The sequence below is a fragment of the Glycine max genome, chromosome 10 (assembly GCF_000004515.6).
Source record: "Glycine max cultivar Williams 82 chromosome 10, Glycine_max_v4.0, whole genome shotgun sequence".
NCBI classification, from domain to species: Eukaryota; Viridiplantae; Streptophyta; class Magnoliopsida; order Fabales; family Fabaceae; genus Glycine; species Glycine max.
In genome coordinates, this window is record NC_038246.2 from 41,151,184 (window position 1) to 41,168,034 (window position 16,851).

General features: G+C 33.0%; 4 protein-coding genes and 1 long non-coding RNA gene across 5 annotated transcripts; 1 reads left to right on the forward strand and 4 right to left on the reverse strand.

The window, feature by feature from the left end:
- Positions 1-966: 966 nt before the first annotated feature.
- On the reverse strand, positions 967-4,117 carry LOC100775586 (probable fructokinase-5). Its single transcript, XM_003535361.4, has 5 exons — positions 3,062-4,117; positions 2,401-2,811; positions 2,009-2,143; positions 1,465-1,581; positions 967-1,356 (listed from the first exon to the last, which is right to left on the reverse strand). The coding sequence occupies exons 1-5, from the start codon at positions 3,242-3,244 to the stop codon at positions 1,219-1,221; spliced, it is 984 nt and encodes a 327-aa protein (XP_003535409.1). The 5' UTR covers positions 3,245-4,117; the 3' UTR covers positions 967-1,218.
- Positions 4,118-4,345: 228 nt separating this feature from the next.
- LOC100527470 (uncharacterized) lies at positions 4,346-5,361 on the reverse strand. The gene is made up of 2 exons (NM_001249568.2): positions 5,043-5,361; positions 4,346-4,606 (listed from the first exon to the last, which is right to left on the reverse strand). The coding sequence occupies exons 1-2, from the start codon at positions 5,264-5,266 to the stop codon at positions 4,402-4,404; spliced, it is 429 nt and encodes a 142-aa protein (NP_001236497.1). The 5' UTR covers positions 5,267-5,361; the 3' UTR covers positions 4,346-4,401.
- A 1,103-nt stretch (positions 5,362-6,464) lies between these two features.
- LOC100776134 (reticuline oxidase) lies at positions 6,465-8,727 on the reverse strand. Its single transcript, XM_003535362.5, has one exon. The coding sequence runs from the start codon at positions 8,354-8,356 to the stop codon at positions 6,704-6,706; it is 1,653 nt and encodes a 550-aa protein (XP_003535410.1). The 5' UTR covers positions 8,357-8,727; the 3' UTR covers positions 6,465-6,703.
- A 1,403-nt stretch (positions 8,728-10,130) lies between these two features.
- Positions 10,131-11,580, reverse strand: LOC106794918 (uncharacterized). Its single transcript, XR_005886665.1, has 3 exons — positions 11,331-11,580; positions 10,494-10,543; positions 10,131-10,369 (listed from the first exon to the last, which is right to left on the reverse strand). It is a non-coding gene; the product is annotated as an uncharacterized lncRNA (long non-coding RNA).
- Positions 11,581-12,924: 1,344 nt separating this feature from the next.
- Positions 12,925-15,760, forward strand: LOC100820327 (chlorophyll a-b binding protein CP26, chloroplastic). The gene is made up of 6 exons (XM_003536141.5): positions 12,925-13,197; positions 13,729-13,813; positions 13,966-14,016; positions 14,114-14,234; positions 15,124-15,258; positions 15,421-15,760. Exons 1-6 carry the CDS (start codon positions 12,987-12,989, stop codon positions 15,679-15,681), a joined length of 864 nt encoding a protein of 287 aa, XP_003536189.1. The 5' UTR covers positions 12,925-12,986; the 3' UTR covers positions 15,682-15,760.
- Positions 15,761-16,851: the final 1,091 nt, after the last annotated feature.

Sequence of the window (16,851 nt, forward strand, 5' to 3'; positions counted from 1 at the left end):
AATATTTACATGGCATAAAACATATACATATTAAATTGAACTATATTATTTCCAATTAAAATGAGTTAATAAATAATTAAACTAAAAATGAATTGAAAGTATTTATTATTGAATCTTAATTTATTAATTTCATTCAATTTAATTTTATTATTTGAACTATTAATTCCTAATTTATTTTTATTTTAACAATTCATATATATATATATATATATATATATATATATATTATAATCATTGACACATAATAAACTTATAAGGCCAAAACATGACAAAAAATGTTTCCAACAATCTAATTCTCATGCTAATCTAGTAAATATTATTCAAAACACGAACAAATTATACAAAAATGTTTCTTACGACATGGGGAGTAAAACTCCTCAAACAATTTCACATAATTATATTAAAATCAAAGGTTCAAAAACACCAAGAGCACTCAATTTCGTCAACCAATTCGCATTAGGGCATCAATTGATCCGTCAAACATAACAATCTCATGATTATAATCATAAAGGTAGAATTACAATACAGTAAACATCCCAAAATAAACTCAAATTTGATCCTCTAAGGATTCCTACACATGTTCATTCTAACTCCAATTAAGATAAACTCATTCATTACCTCTAAGCGGGGCTCACGTGTGTAATACGACAGCGATAATAATGTCTCTAGCAGTTTCCCAAGATTACTCAAATTTTTCCTCTGATTGCTCTACTAGGATTTTCAAGCGTTAGAAGAAAAAAAAATTGAAGTCTCAATTTTACTATTTACGTACTAGGGACATATCATAATTATAATAAATGACCTAATATGTCCTTATTTATAAATAGGGTTTTGAGTCGAGTATTTATTATATTTTTTTTATTTTATTATTTCATAAAAATAGTTTTATTTTACTTCCTATTAAATAAATAAATAAAACAACATTTTTATTTTCTAAAAATACATATTTATTTTATTTACCTTAATTAATAAAATTATTTCTCCTTATTTATTTAATTATAAAAATCTCATTATCTTTTTAAAATTTTATTTATTTTTAAAAAACGAGTGTTACACTATAAGTGCCCATTGTGCAAAAAAGAGAAAAGAAGTTGGTTATTATTCAAAAACAGAAACAACAATTTCAAGTCATTGGTTATCAAAGGCTTATAAAACGAAACTCTAAAATGAAAATGAATGGGTAGTTTCCAGAAAGACTATCAAATTTGGAAGGAGAGTCTATTTGGCCTTAGAGTTGGAAATAAACTTCTCTGCCTCTGCAGCGGTTGGAAGTGCAGGAATTGCTCCCTTCTGTGTTGTACACATAGCTCCACAAGCATTTGCAAACGTCAAAGCCTCCCTCAATTTTGGTTCGTTCTTCATATTAGATTTAATAAAACAAAGATATCAGCCAATGAGACGATAATAAAAGCTAGTCTTGAAAACTAATGCTAGTGTGTGTGTGAGAGAGAGAGAGAGAGATACATGAAATATGTTAGGGTCCCTTGCCACAGCAGTGAGAAGTGCACCAACAAAAGAATCACCAGCACCAGTTGTGTCAACTACCTTGGCTGAGAATCCAGTAACCCTTCCTCTGAAGTTCTACAGTAAACCAAAATATCCAAAGGTGCTATGTTTAGATTACAGTACCACACCATAAAAGGACATCCAGCTTAAATGTGTATAAACAAATAAAAACCATCTTGAATGGTATAGCAAACCTCAAGCCAAGATCATTAATTACTACATAAACGTAACCAACCAGTTAATGATCAAAGGTATTTGTACAAGTTATACCCTTCGCCGCAACTTTGTGGTAAATTGTTAGGTATCAATATATTAGATACTTGTGATTAGATTGGTGAAATAATATCTCTCTTAAAAATAAGTATTTTTTTTTAACCATTGTAAAAAGAAAAGATTTTGTTGCGAATGAACAAAATATTGATGAATTGTCCATATGTAAAATCATAATTACATATCTATTTAGCCAAACAAACTTTATTTTCAAAACATGGGTGGATAGTACCTTGGTGAAATATCTGCAACCCTTCTCTCCATCTGTCACAAGAAGCATCTTCAACTTGTCGTGCCACAGGGTCATGACAACATCTTCCTTCTCAGGATCACCTTGTGTTAGAAAATGCACCTCGTCATCACTCACCTACATAGTCAATGATCAATTGTTTCGTACCATCACTTGAGAAAAAAAAATGCAAGCTTTGAGAGTAGAGAATCCTCTTATTCTACTAATTTGCTAACAATTACAAATGGCCCACCACTCAACAAAAAAAAAAAAAAATAGAACAAGTTCAAGATCTAAATTCCTTTATTCTGTCACACCCTACAAAATCTACAATTCATTATGTTCCAGGCTTCCAGAAAATGTAAAAAACTTTAAAAAGCTTTATGTATGTACACCTTGATGAAGTCAGCATCAAACCAAATGCTCTTGATCCCAGACCTAGCAGCCTCTTCAGAAGGCCACAAAGGAAGCCTCACATTTGGATCATAGGACAGCAAAGCACCACCTTCTCTAGCAACTTTCATGGCAGCCAAGTGAGCTGATCTGCATGGCTCTGATATCAGGCTAATAGATCCATAGTGAAATACCTTAGCCTGCTTAATCAAACCCATATTCAATTCAGACTCTTTCAGCAACATATCTGCACTGGGGTTTCTATAGAACATGAACTCCCTCTCTCCATCCTTCCTCAATGTCACAAAAGCCAATGCAGTTCTTGCCTCCGTATCAAAGCAAACACCATCTGTGTTCACCCCATTTTTTCTCAAAATGTCAACTAGCATCCTTCCAAACTCATCATCTCCCATCTGTCACATTGAAATCATTACTTTTTCTTTTTTTAAGTATAAACGATAAAGAAAATAATCAACAAGGTTTTAAAAAACAATCTGCGATTGAGATATGGGCCGAAGTTTATTGGGGGTGTCTGCCATCGCAATTGTGACCACATCAAACTACATTCCCAATATCAAGGAATGCAAAGAAATCTTGACCGCAACTTAATAATCAACAATCTCAATGCAGAATGGAAAATGCTTGTTTGTAGAAATTAAGAACCTTGCCGACGAAGGCAGCATTGCCGCCCAGTTTGGATATGGCACAAGCAACATTGGCAGGGGCACCTCCAGGGGCTTTGATGAAGGCACAAGACTCAGCCAAGGAGACACCAGATGTGTCAGGAACAAAGTCGATGAGCATCTCACCGAATGATATCACCAATGGATCTGCTGAGCCTGTCATCTCCTCCTCTTTCTGTCACTGCTTCTGTTGTTGAAGTGTGTCTTGAGGGTGAAATCTTAACAATGCTACGGCCTACAGCAGGTGCATGTATGATTCAACGTAGGATTTGGTCTGTTAGTTTTTTTTTGTTTTGCTTTTATAGGTAACGTATTTGTTTAGATTTATCCAAGTATGGATTATCATAAGTATATCTTTATAAATTTATTTAGAACTTATATGTATCAATACTTTAAAAAAAATAGCCATTTATTTATGAACTGTCACATATGATATGATTATTGATTAATATAAAAGTCTTCACAGTATCCATGTATCAAAGTTAAACTCAATCTTTATTTCTTGTAATTTTAATATGGTTTTATTTTTTTTCTCATGTGAATACAGGCTCTTAATTAGTCCCGAGTAAATGAAACCAAGTCTTTTATAAAGTAGATTTCTAAGAATTCAAGGGTGCTAATTAAGTTCCACATAGATTGCTGACTAATTAATAAAACCTTGCTTCAAAAAAGTTTGACAAAATCAGTTGTAATTTTTCCCATTTTTTTAGGCTGTACCAGAAAAACATGGTAACAAACCCAAGAAGACACTTGGTTGCTTAACCCAAACTCATCACTCGCTCATGTCAACAAGGAAGGCAAAGACGTAAAAAAAAATTAAAAACAAGTTTGATCCGAGAATGAATGCTTTTGAAAGGGAACAATAAACAACCACGGCACAAAGTTATCAAGTAAGTAGCCATAGTCCCTTAAATTCGGGTTCATAGTTTCAGACTCAACCCATGTGTATAGCAAATGCTATTTTTGACTTCTCAAAATATTCACACTCTCCCTTAAATATCCATTAGATGCAAAATATTGCTTCCATGGAGGAAGCTGTTTGAGCTACTAAGAATTTTAATCCAAGGAGACTCTTGTCCAACTTAACTTGTTTGGTCACAAATTTTAGGGAAAGGTTGAATGAGGTTGGAGCCTAAACAGACTTGAAACCAAACCAAACCATTGTTAATGCTGTATCACAAATTATTTTGATGGGAACCAAGTGAAATAGAACAAAAGGCACGAGAGAAACAGAAGCAAAGAAAAACACCTTCAAAGCTAAATACCACTCCAAAGTTTCTTATTATATCCAACAAAATCATCAATTCATGGAAGTTCTTATTATTCAAAATTATAGTGCTTGTCTACACCAACAGACACATCCCAAGTGCAACTCATCCCTTTGGGAAACACAACCAAGTCACCAGCAGCAATTTCAACTGACTCATTTGACCCACTAGGAAAGACCTTCACTTTTCCTTCCAGAAGATAGCAAGTCTCTTTGGCTTCATATGTCCATGGGAACTTGCTTGGAGGGCAACCCCATCTGTTACACATCATATGTGTGTCACACAGAGTCAGAGAGAGATTAGATGCATTTGATAGAAGAATGAAAGCTTGTATCTTTGCAACTTCTATAGAGCCAATTAAAAAGTTAGTTACTTCTATCATGTCTACCTAATTTGTTGAATGGTTAAGGTAAGAAGTAAGAACCTCATAAATCTCTTTCCTATGATTTCTCCACAGTCATAATACAAACACCTTAACAAAATCAACCTCAATCCTATGGCACTTAGCTTGATTCGTTCATTCATCAAAAACTGAAAGGAAAAAAAAATCCTAATCCAAACCTCAACTCGAGCAAAATGAAAGAAAACCAAAATACCATTCAAATAATTGAAATCATATGAAAAAAAAAAAAACAGAAATTACAGGGAAACAAAAAAGAGAAATATAATAAAGAAAAGAAGTATATTTATTACTTGGGCCATTGCCTAACACCCAGTTGAGTGAGCTTGGACTCAGGAGGGTTCCTCTCAATCTTGATGCCAAGTTTTTCTATGACAGTAGTCATGCTCTCTGCTCTTGTTGTTGCTAAGTGTACTCTTCTCCTTGTTGGAGCACCTCTACTTGCAGGAACAGATGATAAGTGTTTGTTTTGTGTGAACTTGTTGGGTAATAAAGTGCCCACAAATGATGATGCCATTTAGCTACCTTGGTTTGGGGAACACCTTTTTGAGCTACGTACCTCACTACCTCGGTTAGAGTTAGATTCCTCACAATTTCTATAAATTTATCTTTTGTTTCCGTTCACTCATTCTTCATCTTCTGCACATTCTAGAGTCCAGACAATCCATTATTCTAGAAGGAAATTAAATGGAGCAATTTCATTAATTATTTGATGACACCATATGTTTATATGTAATTATAATTATATTTCACTATTTTTATAAAAAAAAAAATCGTGGATATGTAGGTGCCTAGAAATATAATTTTGAAATAAAAAATAACTTTTATTATTTCAAAACTGTGTTAAAAGAATCATTTTTAGAAGACAAGTATTAACAATACAATTTTTAACACCAACATTTTGGTATGTGATGAAAAGAGAAGACAGAAAAAGAACAAGGAACACGGTCTTCAAAAAGAAAAAAAAAACACTTCATTAAAAAAAAAGAACAAGGAACACGGAGGGTAAAATTTATTTTTAAAATATAAAATTATATAGATCTTAAAATTAATCAACTTAAGTCATATCTTTATAATTTTCAATCAATTTTAATAAATAATAATATGTTTAAAAATCCTTCCATAAGAAAGAGTTCTATGAATGCCATCTTTTTCACGTACATCTCAATTCTTGCTAAACTAAAATTTTGGCCCCGTGTTTCGCACGTTTTCATTTTAATAATTACATGAAAAAATATATTTTCAAAAAAATTATAAACTCATTCTTATTATTCTTTTAAAATTATAATGGTACTTGAAAAAAAATCTTATAAGAATTAAAATAAAAATATATATTTTGGAATTAAAGCATAATTTTTTTCATATAAAAACAAAATGAAGTATAAAATATTTTCATGAGGAATAAAATGAAAATTAATTTCCTGTATAAGAATTAGATCTAACACTATTATAGTAATGATAAACAACAATTAATTCATAAACATTTTATGCATAATTATAATATTAAAAAATTGTAAAAATTAAAAAAAAAACATAAAATTAATATGCATCCATTAATGGGACAAAAAGGGATACACAATTTGGAATCCCATTTTATTCTACTTTCTACCCACTTTTTTCCCATTACATCACTTATTTTATAACATTTTTTCTCTTTTTTTCTTTTATCTCTTTTTTTGTAGAGACTGTTGTAAAAATTTACTGTTGGGATAACATTAAAAAAAAGAAAAGATATTGGGAGATATTTCATTTCATGTTTCAACCAATCTAGAGTTTGCATATGGTCCACATTCAATTCAACTTCTAACTGACTAGTCGTAGATTGATGTAGTTACTACAATTGATTGAAGCTCAATCTAACATGAAATGCAATTTGCTCACAAATGCAGGGGATCACAGTGATATCACACAATTCAAATGAATATGCTAATCCCTTTTACAAATATGGCATCATTTATTTGCTCTGTGGTTTGACATCAGAAATGGTCAAAGATATGGGAGGAATGCCCTGGTCATTGGTGAAAACATTGTTAGGATCAATCAGAGTCTTGGCCCTCACCAACCTGTCATAGTTACTCAAGAAGTACTTTTCACCCCAAACCCTTGCATGTTCCACAACATCTTTCATATTAGCACCATTGCTAATCCGCTCCATCACTCCAAGGTCAAAGTCCATGTAATTAACATACGCAGCCCTTGGACCCCATGAGACAAAGGGAGTCATAGCAGCATAGAACCCTCTTATCCAATCAACATAATCACTGTTTTTGTCATTGTCAGCTTCTTTCCAATATATCAGATACTGAATTGTAAACAAGTTTCCTCTTCTGTGGGGAAAAGCAATAGATTCACTGCTTATATTATGCATCTTTCCACCATAAGGGTCCAAAATAACATATCCCTTAGGCTCCTTTTCTAGGATGTCTAGTGCAGTTTCTATGCCCACAAGAGGAACATGTTTCTTTACATAATCTGATTTAGCCTTGAAATATTGTTTTTCTTGCAGATACCTGTTGTTCAAGTCAGAGACCGAGGCTCCATCACTTAGGCCAGAGAAGAAAACAGTTGACTGAATCCAACTCATTTCTATGCATTCTTCTTCTACAATACCCAACTCAGGAAAGGCATGGTCTAGGATGGATATGGCACCGGCCCTAGGACCGAGATAGAAGCCGTTAAATGTTGTTGATAACCCTTTGGTTTTAGCTTGAGGCAAGCCAGCACCAACAAAGCATGACAAGTAGAAGTCATCTTCCAAGTTTGGTGCTACATTTTGCCATTTGTGCACTAGATTGGCAACATGCCTTTTTGTGCCAGTTCTTGATACAGTGAAACTAGTTACAACTTGAGGCAATTTCAACACCTTGATTTTCCAGGCATAAATGATCCCCCAAAGACCACCTCCTCCTCCTCTAATGGCCCAAAACACATCTTCTCCCATGGTTTCGCGGTCGAACAATTTTCCGTCAGCATTGACTAGAAGGGCATCCACCACGTTATCTGCCGCGAGACCATACTTTCTAGACAAAATTCCAAATCCACCACCACCAATGTGTCCTCCAACTCCAACAGTTGGACATGACCCACCTGAGAATCCATGTTCATTGCTTGCCTGAGAGATTGCATAGTAAGTCTCTCCCAATGTTGCACCACCTTCAACCCATGCTGTTTCTGTCTCCATGTCCACCCAAACATGGTTCAAATTCATCATGTCAATGATGACAAAAGGAGTGCCATCATCAGCAACATATGAAGTCCCTTCATAGCTGTGTCCACCACATCTTACTCTTATTTCCATGAAGCCTTCTCTACAGCATGCTACACTTTTCTGCAGCTGCTCCAAACTCTCTGGCAGTACAATGGCTATCGGCTTAGGAATCACGGGTTCTGCGAACCGAAGGTTTTGGATGGAAAAATTGAGAATTTTGTAGTAATTATAGGCAGAGGAATGATCATGTTCTTTGTAAGGGAGCGTGGTAAAGTTTTTGATATCGTGATTATCCAAGCAAGAAGCCAAGTCTCTGAGTGAAGCACATGAACACAGTGAAACATCAAAGGATAGCAAGAGGAAACATAAAAGGCACAATCTTTTGAGGAAGTAGAACATGGCTTTAAGATATTTTTGAATGCTAGAACTAGAAGCAAGGTGGTCTGTAATTGTTGCAGAACCAGTTTAAGTTTATGGCCATTGGAGAATGGCTTTAATAGTTTAAGACACAAATTAAAAGGATGGAGAAACGTAGCAACCATGCATATGTTGTGGCCGGCCATAGTTTAATATTGGAATTTGGAAGGTTAGCAGAGTGAACATGAACACTTCTATAGAATCACTTTATCATTGAAAGCAGACAAAAACAAAAAAACAGAATAACATCAAGAATACTAATTGGAACATCTGAGAAACAAAACTGAAGTGTAGGTGGTTTGCGTGAGAGAGTAACTACATACTAGGATGACTAACTAACAGACATAAAAGAGTTTGCCGGCTGAGTAAAGAACACAAATTGCCATGGCCTGCTATGTTAGCTATCTAATTGGTTTTTAATAATGTTAATGTCAACTCAAATTGGTGTTATTTTAGATCTGTTAACCAAGGCCTGTGACAATCCACGCATTGAGCTTTATCATTATATGCATGCTATTATGTTGAAATCCTATGCAAACAAATTATACATTTGTCTTTACTTCATTTATCAATGCAGAAGGCTTTTAAACATATTATACCATTGATTAATGATATATATGTAGGTATAAATATTCATTAAAAAAAAGTTAGAAATGCATAAAAATAATTAAATTCGGCTGTTACTTATAAATACAACAAAATGTTTAAGTTCATCTATTTTACAAAAGAATTTTTTTCATAAAACATAAGAGAAAAAGAATTATATAGTGACAATGTAAAAAGTTTTACACGGTCATCTAATCATAACCCATCATGTATGATAAGTTTATTGACTTTTAAAATAATTATTTTAAAATGATTTAAATGATAATTTGTTATTAGATGACGGTGTAACCGTTAGTACATATACATTAAATTCATGCAAAAGTATTAGTAAGATATAAAAAAAAATTGCAATGAATTTAACATAGGTAGCCCCAACGTTGAAGATGGAGTAAAATTGTAAAAATGAAGAGATTTTCATGTTTTCAGAGACCTTCACAGTTCACACTTGGTAGAGCCATAGAAATTAGAAAATGAAACAGAATAGGTCAACTTCAATCCTTTGCAAGAATGAAGTAGATGCAAAATAAAGAATTGCAAATATCATAATTTTCATGCCGTGGAAAAGATAATCCCAATCCAAAAATCTTTAGCTGCTTTGTATAGAGTACCGTGATTTTGACACGGTCAAAATATAATTGACAATTTCCATAGGTGGGGCTAGAAGACGACGAAATTGCGTGGTTTGAAACTTAGGATTGCCCACACGTTAATGTTATTGGTGTATGCCATCTCATTGGCATCTTTCTGGAAACAACCATGCGCTTCATATATCTATTAGGCCTTATAACTAGCCAAAAATAGCATTAAAATGGTGGTGTAAATCTTCCATTTTTTTTGTGTAGTAGAGATTGAAGCAAAATATCTTTTTCAAATTGATTAAGGGAGATGAATTTGAATTCATAAAGTAGCGATAGCCATTAGGATTGGTATACTGAGGAGGGGCTTTGAGTAGTTAAAATGAGATCATAAGCTCAAACTACATAATCACTGTTGTACCAAAAAAATGAGAACAACAAAAAAGATAGAGGGCAGAAAACTTCAAATCCATAAGATAAAGTGAGCCCTCTCATGGTAGACTCTAATCAGATGTCATGTTTTAAATTGTTTAAATCCGGAACATAAAGTGCTAAGAATGAAGGGCACGTGGGTGTAACTTCAAAGTGAAGATATACACATAGATAATAATAATGTAATAACGAAATACATAATTTACATAATCCTGAGCAGGTTTATAGCTTTAAATCTGAATTGGTTTCTAAACAATTTAACAATCCTAAACTGCTTCAAAAGGAAGTATATTATAGGCAAGGGAAAAAATCAATTTTGGCATTTATCATATGCTTTAGACTTTTCTATCACGACCTTACATTTTTCATCTCTTTTTCTAACCTGCAAAAAAAAAAAAAGATAAGAGACACACCATCAGTCATAATATGAAATATCCTGGAAAGATGATATTAAAAATACATAAGAAGCTCGTTTATATATTGGTGAAACGTCACTAACAACTTACCAAGGGCCTGTTTTCTGAGCAATATGATGACACATAATATGCACCAGAGCCTATGAACCAAATTTAATAGAGAAAAAAAATAAAAAATAAATAAATATATATATATATATATATGAACCAAATTTTGCTGTCTTTATTTAGGCAAATCTTGCGCTTAAATCATTATTGTCACTTTCATTAATAATATATTTTGCTTATTAAAAAAAATCCATATGACAACATAAACATGCACCAAATGAACTGAAATCTTCAAATTACAGAATGTAACTCCAAAGTCTAAACATTTGGAAGAACCTATAGTGGAGTTGAAGGTGGCATTCATAATATCTGTACAATTTTATCTAGAAAAGTGTGATGTATTTGTAACTTTTATTAATTCGGAGAGATGGGCTTAAAGACTAAATTTATGTAGTTATTGCAAATTTGGGCTTCTGGAAAGTATGAATGGGCATTCAGTCAGGAAGGAAAACTGGGGAAGAAACCAAAGAGGAAAAGAACAATCAAGCCGAGTGCGAACCTATATTTCTATGAAAAGAGTTACTTAAATTTATCCAGTCTCAGAAGGCTAATAATGCCTTTGTCCTTTCTTAAGTAGTTTCAGAACATAGTGAAGAAACTGTATATTAAAATTTAAAGCTTTTTTGCCTCAACCAAAAAGCTACTTGAAATAGTCATTTTCATCAGGAATAATTGTTAGTAATAGATCAGGCATAATGTTCAACTGCAATCGATATAAAGGAGAGGTGTTATGGAGTATAGGCAGAAACAAATGATGATAATAGAAAAGCTTTCAATCAAAGAAACCTAAGAAGTACAAGTACAACACTAAAGAATTACCTCAACCAGTGGACTTATACCCCGAAGCTTTCATATGCGATTCGTCAAGAGATGAGAGCGACCTTTCCAAAGGTATGTCTTTGCCGTAGGTAGCTATAGAGTGACTACTCTGAGTATAGAGTATAGAATGATTTTTCCTTTTTTATATTTGGTGTTGTAATATTTTGTTGTATAAAATCTTATAGTGATACGATGTGATGTTTTGAGGGGGTGATGAATATTTATTTCTTGTTACAATTGTAATGATTTTGGTACATTTATATTTAAACTTTAAAGGTGGGTGAGATTCAATATTAATGTTTATTATTCCTTCTAGTTTTTTTTTATTATTTAATTTTTGTGTAAGTTATTTCTTTACAATTGGCACTTTATGATAGCATTGTGTAAGGATGGAAGAAAAATGAAAACAACTTTCAAAATATTTATTTATTTTATCTATTTTAACAATATCTTTTATTCATAAGTATATTTACATGTTTTAATCATGTATTATATATATATATATATATATATATATATATATATATAAAAGTGTTACATCTAATGCTTAACTTTTCCGAGATTCTCCTTTAAAAAAAATCCAAGATTCTTTTACTAGTGGTTGTCAAATATTTATCTTTCAATTTGTATGATTGAGATGGAAAACATTAAAAACAAATAATAAAAAAAATGATTTTATTCATTCTCGGAATACATGGCATGATATTTTAGGTCATCCCTTTTTCTATATAGAAATATCAAATACCTTATTTAGCATCTTAGATATAAATGCAACAGACTTAAAATATAACTTAATTAATACTTAGCTTTTAGGTGCACTTTAGGGCATTACGTATAATATTACTAATTCATTAGAAATTGATTAGCTTGCACACTTTATAATTACTTTTCTTTTTTCCAAAAGCTTGGATCCTTAGTGTTGTTATGCATTGTGTATCCTATTTTTGTAAAATCTATTTTATTTAAAAAATATTATTATTTTTTCATTCATTTCATCATTATTCTCATAAAGAATAGTCATTTTTTAAACTAGTAAGTCCATTAGATATGAGATAAGCTAAATACAATATATAACAATGCCATGAGAAAGAAGCCAAATAATAAGTAATAATAGCTTTAATTATGATTTCAAATTTTAAGATATAATTATATTTAGTAAAAAGTAAAATAAACAAATCTACAAATTAAAATTTAAATTAATTTTTTCATGTGAGTAATATTCTTTAACTTAAAAAAAATACATGATGTATTAAATCAATTAAGTTGAGTCACCAGTTCAACCTTTAATTCTGCCAAGTCACACCAAATTTATTGCATAACTTTTAATTCTGATAACACTATATGGACCATCCATGACATGAGATATATAATATAATATATCATATCGGATAAAACACATTATCCAAACATAAGAAACATACACGCCCAGGAGCAGCACACGTAAGCTCCATCATCTTCCACGTGTGAGGGTAAATCCAATCACATTGTTGCATTGGATTACACATTGTTGCAAGCAAACCAATGAGAGCTCAGGATCATGAATCCCACGTGGCACGTGCACATCCACCAAACCATGCATATAGTATCTTCCTCTTCATTCTCACCTTTCCATGCATATAGCTTAGCTAGCTCCTTCACCTCCTTAGTTTCGAAAGCATGGCTTCCCTGGCGGCTTCCACCGCGGCTATGTCAGAAATCCTTGGAAACCCCGTTAACCTCAGATGCGCAACCAGGTCTGCTCCATCACCAACTACACCTGCCACCTTCAAGACCGTCGCACTTTTCTCCAAGAAGAAGCCAGCTCCACCTCCAAAGAAAAAGCCTGCCGCTGTATCCCCCGCCAATGAGGAACTCGCCAAGTGGTATGGTGAGTCACTCTCCAACTCCAATAATGGCCATTTGTTTCTACACATTTTCGTTTTCTTTTCTTTACAATGAATACATAGTGTTTTATATTTAATGTTATATCATCCATTTGTTTCATGATGAAGTATTAGCTAACATGATTTTAGGTAAATGTTCTCATGTTTAGTTTCACAGTGAGAAATTGTTGGATAAAAAAAATTATACTGCTAGCTTTTACTATAAAAAGATTTAAAATCAATTTTAACTGAAATCAGTTTCATTCTTAATCAATTATGCAAAATGCTTATCCAGACACAGACAAGTTGATGGTAAATAATGTCCAAAAGAGTAGGAAGGGTGCATGTTGGAGTTATGCTCAACTTAATTAATAGTCCATGCCTAATGGCTTAAATAAAGAAAGAAACTAATGCAGGGTATTATATATATGTCAAGAGGTTCATTTTGCTAACTACTTAAAGTATTAGCACGGAGGTATCAGTAGAAGGGTTTTAATTTCATAATTTGTTAACTTTTGGCTTTCGCTTGGTGGCAGGTCCTGACAGAAGGATCTTCTTGCCTGAGGGTCTCTTGGACCGATCTGAGATCCCCGAGTACTTGACCGGAGAAGTGCCTGGAGAGTATGTCTTTTCATCTCTCTAGTTTCCTTTTCTTTCATGCTACAACTCTCATTGACATGTGAACTATTGAATTGAAAACTTGATATTACTGAAATGTTTATAATGTTTAATCCTTATTGTTAGGTCTAATTTGTTGATTTTCATGCCTGCAGTTATGGTTATGATCCGTTTGGTCTTAGCAAGAAGCCAGAGGACTTCGCCAAGTATGTAGACTCAGAAAATTAGATATCTATATACACACTGAAATGCTTAGTTTCTTCGTTATATGCTTATATTAGATTATCTGACGATGTGATGCAGGTACCAGGCGTTTGAGTTGATTCATGCCAGATGGGCAATGCTTGGTGCTGCTGGATTCATCATTCCTGAGGCCTTTAACAAATACGGAGCTAACTGTGGTCCTGAGGCTGTTTGGTTCAAGGTTTGCAAGATCTGTCAATTGTAACCCCTGTTAACTTCATTAATGCACTGATTTTATGACTCAACAAATTAAGTATTTAGATCTGCCTCATAACACAGGTCTAAGCTATGTTTTGTGTAAACAACTTGCGATTATACATGTATTTGGTATTTCTAGCTATACATATTATCTGCTGGAAAGTGGATAGTAGTTGAAAGATGGGCCGGGAAAGGAATGCCTCAATTCAATATGTAAATCTTGTTGATGCTTCCTTGGGTGAAATTCATTTGCTCGAACCCAAAAATATGCTTAATATCTTTTAATTGTAATTGATAAAATGCTTCCTCTTTTTTTCTTGTTCCTTTTGGGTAGGAGCCTAGGAGGTAATTGTGAGTGAAAGCTGTTAGACATGGGAAAAATATGTTTCTTCAACTCACTGCTCTTAGTTCACAAGGAAATCATATGTTGTGTATAAATTTGTTGGGTCTTAAAACATTTTCCAAACTTCACCTTGCCTTAACAAACTGTAAAATTTGGAAAAGTTTCTGATGCTAAGCTACAGCCTGCTAGGAGCACTTCTGTGATCAGTTGCAAAACAGGAGCCTTATTCTCCCATGAGCAGAACAACTCCAATTTACTTGAGTTCATGCCATGGACAAATACCATTCTATTGACTTCAGATTGAACATCCTTTCCATTTATTTTACACGTTATATTCTATTTTCTGCATTCATTTTTTTCTTACCGAGTCTTGAATTAATCTTGTTTATTGAATAACTAATAATCTATTTTAATTTTCAATACAGGTTTTTAATTTAGCAGTTAGCACATAGCATATTTTAAAATGGCCTAATTGAAAATTTGGAATTGTATTGTTTACATTGAGCTGATCTTCATGGAATCAATGCAGACTGGAGCTTTGCTTCTTGATGGGGGTACATTGAACTACTTCGGGAAACCTATCCCCATCAATCTTATTCTTGCTGTTGTTGCTGAGATAGTTCTTGTGGGTGGTGCTGAGTACTACAGAATTATTAATGGCCTGGTATGTAACATTTTTCTTACTAAAGGGAAGGTTATTATTTATTCAAACGATCTCTCTTAATTCAGACTTAAGTGAATGATGGGAATGCATATTACCACCCTATTCATATAGTTTAACAGAAATTCATCAGTTGATTTACTGAAAGTGACATATTCCATATAGGACTTGGAAGACAAGCTTCATCCGGGTGGTCCATTCGACCCATTGGGACTAGCAAAGGATCCAGACCAAGCTGCACTTCTAAAGGTGAAGGAAATTAAGAATGGTAGACTAGCTATGTTTGCAATGCTTGGTTTCTACTTCCAAGCATATGTCACTGGAGAAGGTCCAGTTGAGAACTTAGCAAAACATCTCAGTGACCCTTTTGGTAACAACTTGCTCACTGTGATTGCTGGCTCCGCTGAGAGGGCTCCAACTCTGTAAATCAATCATCTTTATGCTCTTCTCCACTCTTAAATGTACAATACATCTCACTATATAAGACTTAAGGCATTTTACTTTATTCCTTGGAAGCCAAATTACTCTTAATTTATAGAACCTGAGTCACATCAACTACAATTTGACCTTAATAATGAAGTTCTTCCAAAATTTGCATCCAACTTGATCATGGTTCCAAATGAATTCATGCTACAAAATCCAAATAGAAATAGATTCTAAATTTGGAAGTTAATAATTTCCACTACTTGAATTCTTTTAATAGGCACCTTAGCATGAGGATATCTTTTGATTGCAGAAAATCACAACAAGGGTTTCTTAGTTGACCTAAATCAGAGGAAAATCCAGAACTTGTTAAAACTATTATAAAACTTGAAAAGTCAGTGACAAGTTTAAATTATAACTTTGTTGATGTTTGCGTTAACCCATAATTAAATATGAACTGAGATACACACAATTGGAGTTTAACCATCAGTTCGATGTGGTAAACACTCTTGCTCCCATGTTTTGTCCTATCTAATGTTCTGTGTTTTTTTTAATTGTTTCTTCCTTGATTACTAGACATAAGAGAGCAACACTCAGAAATAATAACTCCCAACTCTGAAAATTCTTCAGCTACTGAATGAATCTTGTAAAAAAAACCTTTGCAAAAAAAAAAAAACACACCAATGTCTTCAATCCATCTCAAAGTGAACAATCTCCAATTCAAGAAAGCTGACAAATTTTAACGCAAATAGAAGACAGTAAGCTTCACCTTCCAAAACCAGAAGGCATGGCATTATGCAGTCTGATTTGCAAGCAACAACATGACCCAAATGATCTCTTTTTTATTTATTTAACAGTTACATCAACAAAATTAAAATTGACAAGTATGTAACGCATCGATGTCTTTTATCTTTAAGCTCTAACCGTTTATAAAAAAAAAATCAGTTTAAATAAATTAGTTTTTTTTTTTCTCTGTCTATAGCAGAGGAGATCAGGGAGGGGATGGAAAGTATTTATTAGGGATTGTATTCTGCTATTTTTATTTTTATCTTCAATTCTTAACCCTTAATAAGCAATCATTCAGCAAAAAATCATTTGAGAATATATAAATTCAAATAATGAAAAAAATAGAAAATTTTGGGTAAATAATTAGCCCAACCCATTACGATCCAG